The sequence below is a fragment of the Ctenocephalides felis genome, unplaced genomic scaffold (genome assembly GCF_003426905.1).
Source record: "Ctenocephalides felis isolate EL2017-DRISC unplaced genomic scaffold, ASM342690v1 CF-g0.4_SCAFFOLD_03570, whole genome shotgun sequence".
Classification (NCBI taxonomy): Eukaryota; Metazoa; Arthropoda; class Insecta; order Siphonaptera; family Pulicidae; genus Ctenocephalides; species Ctenocephalides felis.
The window spans coordinates 10,768,528-10,777,447 of record NW_020539724.1 but is presented as its reverse complement, the minus strand read 5'-3'; the positions used below and the strand labels follow the sequence as shown (position 1 = coordinate 10,777,447).

Sequence of the window (8,920 nt, the reverse complement as noted above, 5' to 3'; positions counted from 1 at the left end):
GAAATTTTGAATTCCTCAATGTCTTTTCTTATATGGTAACTGCATATTAAACGATTTGAATGAAAATGTTCATATATTTTCTAATGGTTTTACAATTCTTGCTAATTATTTTATGGATGTAATATACAAAATCAGTGCATTATCATCAAGACCATATCAGATCAGACAAATATCTTTAGCATTTATTTGCTTACGTACATGTAGTCGTTTGAAAACCTAAATAATCTTTGGGATTTCGAATCATTCTCAATTATCAAGTACAATAGTCGCTATCATAATGCGATTGTGATTACCTACACACGTGATGTTCGAGATATCATTTCGAAATTGAGTCAATTACCTATCATTTAGTTGCCAGACAACTGTCATTAATATTGAATGTGTGGGGATTAAGTTAAGTGATCCAAGGATTGAGGATTAGGGACATCCAGCTAGCTACAGGTAAGGGAAATAGAATTATTCTTAAGGAAGTCCTTGGTATAAGAAATATTGGGACCAAATTAAGTGATCCATCGATTGAAGATTAGATACTATTATTAGGAAAGTCCTTGGTATAAGAATTATAGGGTCTAAGTTAAGTGATCCAAGGATCAAGGATTAGAAACATCAAACTTGGTACAGGTGAGAGAAATAGATCTATTCTTAGGAAAGTCCTTGGTGTAAGAAATATTGGGACTAAGTTAAGTGATTCAAGGATCGAGGATTGCTAGATAGCTACAGGTGAGAGAAATAGAACTATTTTTAGGATAGTCTTTGGTATAAGAAATATTGGGACTGAGATAAGTGATCCAAGGATCGAGGATTGCTAGATAGCTACAGGTGAGAGAAATAAAACTATTTTCAGGAAAGTCCTTGGTATAAGAAATATGGAGACTAAGTTGAGTGATTCAAATAATGAGGATTAGGAACATCCAACTAGCTGCAGGTGAGAGAAATAGAACTATTTTTAGGAAAGCCCTTAGTGTAAGAAATATAGGGACTGAGTTATGTGATCCAAGGATAGAGGAGTAGAAACATCCAGCTAGCTACAGGTAAGGAAAATAGAATTATTCTTAGGGAAGTCCTTGGTATAAGAAATATTGGGACTAAGTTAAGTGATCCAAGGATTGAGGATTAGAAACATCCAACTAGATACAGGTAAGAAAACTAGAACTATTCTTAGGAAAGACCTCGGTGGATTAACCATGCAGCCCTAATGGATTTTAAATTGACGATTGAGAAGGTTTAAGAGGAGGATCCAGGGACTAAACTATATTAAATATAGTTCATATTATTTATAAATAACAATTTTTATCATGAGCTCGATGTTCTTTATGATAAATTTGGACATGCGACTTGTTCATTATTTATAGAATATTATTAACTTCAGTGAAAAAAATACCTAATATATTAAGTAACAATATGTAAACTAAATTGAAAAAAAAGTCATATCAGTGCACGATATTTAAATTATTTGAAAGGGTTATTCAAATATTTCAAGTGTTATAAATACAATTTGGCTTACGATAAGTTTATTATTAAACATATTGAAATTCAAAATTTTATAGAATAATCTAATTGATTTTAATCTAATTTCTGGGTTGGCAACTGTATTGAACAGATATGCAAAAAAGTCAATAAAATCAGTACATTTACGATATTGATACTGTTTGAATGAAGTAAATATTTGCGATAAAAATGATTTAAAATTATTTTATTTGAGTTAAATCATGTGTTTAATTGCATCTTATCAAAAGGAATTTTTAACGTATTTGTCATGCTTAATTATTTCCAGAATTTAAGTTTTAACAAAATTAATAGATAATTAAATTATTAATCTGCTAACTAATATATGATTAATAAACTTATTACTAATAAATATCTGTTAACAAATCTTAACTAAATATTCTGTATGCTTCTATTATATAATTTTTATAATTTTTTTTTTAAGTGTACTACGATGAAGCTAGGTTTTGCAAATTTTATATAATTAAGATCCTATTTCGACAATAACATCACCCGGAATTTTGCTCAACACCTTATTATTACTTATTGTATTGCAAAAACAGCATTTTATTAAACAAATCTTATCACCTAGCACATGCTGAAAGATATTCCAATGTTATTAAAATATCAATGCAACTCGTGATGAAACTAAGTACAATTCAAATCCTCTACAATTTGATTAAAATGGTATTCAAAATAATCAGTTCTGCAAAACAACAGAAATAAAATAATGTAATGAAAATAGTGTATAGGTAATATATATTATATATAGTGTATTGGTAACCTCAACGTTTTATTAGGTATTAAAATCTGGAGGGTGTCGTATTATTGTATTTTAGAAAATAGTCATAATTTTTAACATATGACTTTGGAAATAACGTTGAAACTTCCCAAAAAAAAACACAAAATTTGGTCGCGAAGGTGCCGGATTATTGGAAGGTGTCGGTCTATCGAAATTTCGGATTAGTGAGAAAGAGTCGGCTGTATATATATATATATATATATATATATACATAAAGTAATATTTATAAATCTAACCTTTTCCAGAAGTGAGGTCCACACCAGCCTCATCATGGGGGCAATGTTTCGCAGTGAGGAGATGGCGCTCTGCCAGATGTTCATCCAGCCCGAAGCCGCCTATTCAACTGTCTCCGAATTGGGAGAAGCTGGAACGGTTCAATTCAGAGATGTAAATAAAATAATCACTAATATAATAACTCATTGATAAAAAAATAGTGCCATTTATTAGCTATCACTACTATTAATTCACTTCTATAAGCTCCATACGATCAACAACGGAACTGGTTACCACTCGTTGGTAACCTTCTTCCCTTATATAATTATCCACCAAAATTGTTGAATGTTGTTTCCTCTTTATAACGACAGATTTTAATTTATAAAAGCAAATAAATTAGTATCTATCAATTTTTGTGAAAAAATTATTTCAGTTATTTAACAAATTATGCTAAAATCTACTGATTAGACTTTTGTGTCCAACACCACTGAAAATGAGATATCTCTCACTCAGTTACCAGAACATTTGTGTGTTTCTTTGGACAATACCAGTAACTATATAAATGCATTTTGTGAGTCAATACGTGATAGAATTTGAATACAACAAACAAAAAATTCAGCAAGTCCAAAACATTCCATAAACACAACTTACATTAGCAGGGACAAAAACATGCAAATTTTTGAAAGAAATTTAACTGGCATTGTCTCTTATGTAAGACACAGTAGTTCCATATAAAAATCTGTAAATCACTACATTTATAATTACATTATCATTAAAGAATAAGTTTGTGGTATTTCGGAAAATAAATATTCAATAATAAGATTTTTACAGTGATATTGACCAGTGATTTTGTTAGTATCGTAAATTATTATGGTTGAAGATTGTGATCACGATTCGGGCGTATTATCAAGAACGTAGTGAATAATATTAATCTTTGCAAATTCAAATATGTATGTTGATAAATAGACCACAATATCTAAATTTCAAAAAAACATAGCTACTGAGTGAGCTATTCCTGTCACTTTTTACAAAAATAGCAACTAATTTCCGCAAATAATTTTTGAGTTTTTTTTTATATAAAACAATACAATATAACTATTTTTCTTTACTGTGAAAAATAAAATTAATTTATACAGTGTTAAACTTGGCAAAAAAGTAGGAAAATACATACTCGGTAGTATGTGGAGTTAGTAATCTTTTTAATTGATCGCGCTTACGCAAATAATTCGTAAAAGTACCCACAAATTTCCGTAAATACTTTTATAGTATCCAAACATGAAACAATACAATATTTCTATTTTTCAGTTGAATTCCGAAGTGAATTCCTTCCAGCGAAAATTTGTGAACGAGGTGCGACGCTGCGATGAAATGGAAAGGAAACTCCGCTACGTCGAAGCCGAAATCAATAAAGACGACGTGGCCATACCTCCCCTAAGCGAGTTGCCAGTTGCACCTAATCCGAGGGAAATTATTGACCTCGAGGTAACTAATAAATTTTTCAATCGAAATATTTCATGATCACGAATGCCGACATTGTAAAGGAAATCCCTCGTGGTTAGTATTTAGAGCTACGGGATTTTAGAATCAGAAAGTTTTGATGTCAAGCAGTAGTGACATCAATTATAATTTAAACTAATAGATAGTAATATGTTTCCAAGTGCAATTAGCTTTTGCCAGGCACTGCTGAATCAATAAAATAATTTAATTTTTTTTTTTTGTTATTTTTAAACAGCAATCAGAACTTAATAGTCCTATAAGTTGTTATGCTGATGTTGACTTAATACTAGTCTTTTCGACAGATGGCAACCCAAACACATCTGTGTACGTAATTAGAAAATTTATTAAAACTCTCCTTCGATAATTCAGGTTGTTGGGTTATAATTTAACCCTTGTAGCTGTGGACTGTATTAAACTCTGATTTGTTTGTGTATTATGTATTTGTTGCAGTTCTAATTACAAGCCTTGTTACTAAGTTATAATGAAAGAAGATATATTTATTGGTTATTTATTATACATGTTGTTACGCGGACTTTACTTTTAGAAGTAAACAACTAGTTTAATTAAAATACTCCTCTACCCCCTCTACCAGGGGTAGCAACCATTCTGTGTAAAGCTAAATGCCCTGAAAGTTGTCACCTTCATGGCCAATATAATAAAACGAAAGTACGTCCGAACACCATCTCTGTATAATATATTATTATTACAATTTCTGTAATAGGGCAAATATCTCACTAATAAAAAAATTGTAAAAATAATCATCAAAAAAATTAGGACAAATATTTGGGTGTCATCTATAAAAACCAATGTAGTTAGTTAAGTCAAAGCATCTAAACAGCTTATAGGATTGAATTTGGATATTTATTTTGTAAAATATAATTTTATAAAATTGGAAACACATCAAAGTCTAAATTTATTTATGAACAGAAAGTAGTTTACAGATTGGCTGGAATTTTTTAATGAAAATTCATTAGATAGGAAATTTATCGATCTTCTTTTCCAGATACCTAGTAAATATTTTAACCGAAAAATTTAATCATCATGAATATAGATAATATGGAAGGCATTAAAAAAATATCGTATATTTCTTAAAGAAATTCCTGGGTAATTTATTTACCCAAATTATATAGTTTGAATCGATGTCTGAATGAGAAAATTGGGGACGTATCAAAGTCAGTATTCAATTATGAATACAAAGTATTTTGATAGGTATTTATTTACTAAAATTTCTTTGATAAGGAAATTATTGATCTCGAAGTAAATGTTTCAATCAATAAATGAATTTTGTCATAAAAATATCTCTTGTTTTGTGAAGAAACTGCTGGGTAATTTATTTGCTCCAATTATATAATTTGAAACGATTGAATCCAGTACCAATACAAAGTATTTGAAAAGTGAAAATTTTTACATAGGCCATGGTAACTTTATTAGATAGTTTAGTTAAAAATATATCAAGAAAACTCAATGTATCAAAAAAATTACAAAATTTCTGGAAAAACACTATTTTTCATAGCATACATATGTGACTGACATGGCCCTATATAAAGCTTTTTTTTCTCCTTCCAATTCTTTACTCTCAAATATTGTCAATTTAGCTTATAGGAATCCTTATGTATTTCTGATTGCTAAATAAAACAGAGTAAAAATCGTATCTGTCTGACATGACACTCCTTAACGTGAGACATGGCAACTAACGTGTTATAATTTTAAATATTGATGAAAAATATAAATATTTTATTTTTTTACAGGCCAGACTGGAGAAGACTGAAAATGAGATTATGGAACTCTCACAAAACGCTGTGAACCTAAAGTCAAATTTTCTGGAGTTAACGGAATTGCTTAATATTTTAGAAAAAACTGAGGTAATAATTTGTATTTATAATTGTAAATATTTGTTTTACCCATGTGTCCATAAAAGTCCATTACTACGACAAAGTTTCACGCCATGCGAAAATAAACACGTCTATTATGCTTTCTCATCATTGCATTAAATCTATTTTCAGAACATTACTACTCGGATATTCTATTTGTACTAATTTAAAATGGTTTAGTATTTATTTACGTATACAAAAAACAACAAAAACCCTTTTGCCGGTAATAAAATGTAACATAGAACGAGGAAATAAATTTCTTGTGCATTTTCAAAGTAGTCATGTAGACCTGAACTTCCTGGTTTAGCATAAATCATTATAATGATAATAATAATAATGTAAGTAATGGTACAACTGCCTAATTAGAAGTCCCAAAATATCTATACACCAATAATTTAAAAATACAATATAAATTTAAATATACAAATAAATACAATTTTTTTGCATAATAAGGCATCTTGCAACAATTCCTGATTAGCAATATTCAAATTATTATCGATTCAAAATAAAACAAGGATTCGCAAATAATTGGTATAAAAATTATCTATGTATTATTACTTACGCATTATTTTTATATAACGAGTACTTTACAACTGCCCAATTATAATCATGATTATGAATATAAATTAATTAAAAAGTCAATTTTCAAATGTATGTTTATACCTGACCAAGGCAGCAATTCTTTGATGTTTTCCCTACTATGTATTTTCAATAACTGCTGAACACAAACTAAATACTAGCTTATCAATTTAGATTGATTATGTCACTAGGTGACTTGCTTTATTTATTGACAAACTACTTTATCATTAAAAATATATTATATATACAGAAACGATAATTGTTTAGGTTGCCATCTGTAGAACCAATTAGTATTAAGCCAACTTTTTAAAGGATTCTTAAGTTCTGTTTGGTGTACAAGCATAATGAAATACATAAATTGTTAAAATAAAAAAAAATGTTATCAGAAACACATATTATATCAATTAAACTTCTAATTCCGAAATAAAAAAACCTGCTCTTTTAGATCACGAAAAAAAAACCCGATCGTTAATTGGGTACTACCCACTTAATAGGGTATACACACTTATATTTAGATAATTCCGTAATATTTTTGAATGATCTGAATAAAACTGTATCAAACTGCATTAACATTATTTCAATTCTCCAGTTTTGTCTCGAAAAAAATTACAAGTTCTTGATTTAACCCCTGTCCCATAAACAACCGGTACGCATGATTTGGTTTTAACCTGAAATGTAGCTGAGCTCGAGGTTAGTGCACAATGCATGGTACCGGTTAGATATGGGTTAATTAATACCGGTTAAATTTAAAGCGCCTTGATATGAAAAAATCATAATTTTTCATCACGTTCAGTATAATTTTAGAGTTGTAGGATGTATACAGTGAAATCTGAAGATTATCTATGTTTTTACCGTCTTCTCAGCAATTTTTCGCCGAACAAGAAGCTGCAGTTACCCCAGATATGATGCCTGCAAACGCCGTCCACGATGATGGAACCCAACAGGCCGTCAACCGGGCCGACTTGGGTTCGTGGCAGGTGTGATTCAAAGGGCCAGGGTTCCAGCTTTCGAGAGAATGCTTTGGCGTATTTCTCGAGGAAACGTATTTTTGAGAAGGGCGGAATTGGATAAACCTTTAGAGGACCCCACTACGGTAAGAGCAGGAATAAAAACTAGTGCGGCGCATGGCGTCGTGCCTTAAGGCAAATTGCTAGAACTTTCCGTACCAAAAAAATTTTTTTAATAATTTTTTGGGGAAAAGTGGTAATTAGTTTTTTTGCGAAGACGGGTCCAGTCGTCGTAAAAATAGCAGTTTTTGAGAAAAATAAGCAACCACAATAATTTAGATATTCAAATTTTTAATTCGATCTGGGAAGTTCCAGCAATTTGTCTCAAGGCACGATTAATAGAAAAATGTGCATAAAATAATAGAAATAATTTAAGCTGATTCGGATCTGATCTGTTTTGATTCAACAATTGTTATGGTTGTATTGGTCGGATAAAAAGAAATACAGGTAGAGGTATATTACTTTGCTTCAGAATATATTGACGCAAGCGGTCATTCAAACAAAAATCGATTGTCCGTTTTCAAATATGAACAGTAGGTGCCGGCTGCAAAAATATAATTGATAGGCATTTATAACGATATAGTAACTTTAAATAATTTGAAAATTTTAAGACTTTCACGTAACGGGTGGTCCATCAAGTGGCCCTAGTGATCTAGTGATCTTAATGTTTAGATATTTCTGTAAAGGAAACATATAAAGCGTTATACATCGTTAGAAAGATCTCAAAATTCTTAGTTTTTGTCCCATATATCGCAACTTCGAATTCCGCACTGTGTGGCCTACAGGCAAGTTGCTATCGATAAATTCCAATTTTTAAATGGCCCACCCTATATTATAAGATTTAAATGCAACTACTGCAGGGTATATATTCAATGTAATATCGCGCTATTTTTATTTTTCTAGGGCAATGAAATATACAAAACTGTCTTTGTTGCATTTTTCCAAGGAGAAGAATTAAAAACTCGTCTGAAAAAAGTGTGCACTGGTTTCCATGCATCTTTGTATCCTTGCCCGAGTGTCCCAGCCGAACGCGAGGATATGCTCATGGGTGTAAAAACTAGACTTGCTGATTTGAAAATGGTAAAATAATTAAAATAATACTTATAATTCAGAAGATGATATTTAATAGTCGGTTTGTTTTCCTAGGCCTAAATAAAATGACTTGTTTATCCATTTATTCCTTTATCTAGGTCCTAAATCAGACTCACGACCATCGTCATCGCGTTTTAGTGAGCGTCGCAAAAGAATTAATGAACTGGAAGATTATGGTGCGCAAGATGAAAGCAATTATCACACGATGAATTTGTTCAACATGGATGTGACTCAGAAATGTTTAATAGGCGAATGCTGGGTGCCCGTTAATGATCTAGAACTCGTGCAAAAAGCTTTGACAGACGGCTCAGTAAATACCATACCATACCATTGCTGTTTTTCTTTCAAGTTGAAGTAGTCCTAAGTTTTTATGA

General features: G+C 30.7%; 2 protein-coding genes across 2 annotated transcripts; both read left to right on the top strand.

The window, feature by feature from the left end:
* Window positions 1-301: 301 nt before the first annotated feature.
* LOC113383367 (V-type proton ATPase 116 kDa subunit a-like) lies at window positions 302-7,400 on the top strand (the record flags this gene model as incomplete). Its single annotated transcript, XM_026621639.1, has 5 exons — window positions 302-441; window positions 2,533-2,674; window positions 3,806-3,982; window positions 5,746-5,859; window positions 7,311-7,400. Coding segments are annotated over exons 2-5 (498 nt in total), but the record flags the coding sequence as incomplete, so codon positions are not given.
* A 7-nt stretch (window positions 7,401-7,407) lies between these two features.
* Window positions 7,408-8,755, top strand: LOC113383366 (V-type proton ATPase 116 kDa subunit a-like). The gene is made up of 3 exons (XM_026621638.1): window positions 7,408-7,540; window positions 8,358-8,534; window positions 8,645-8,755. The coding sequence occupies exons 1-3, from the start codon at window positions 7,463-7,465 to the stop codon at window positions 8,753-8,755; spliced, it is 366 nt and encodes a 121-aa protein (XP_026477423.1). The 5' UTR covers window positions 7,408-7,462.
* Window positions 8,756-8,920: the final 165 nt, after the last annotated feature.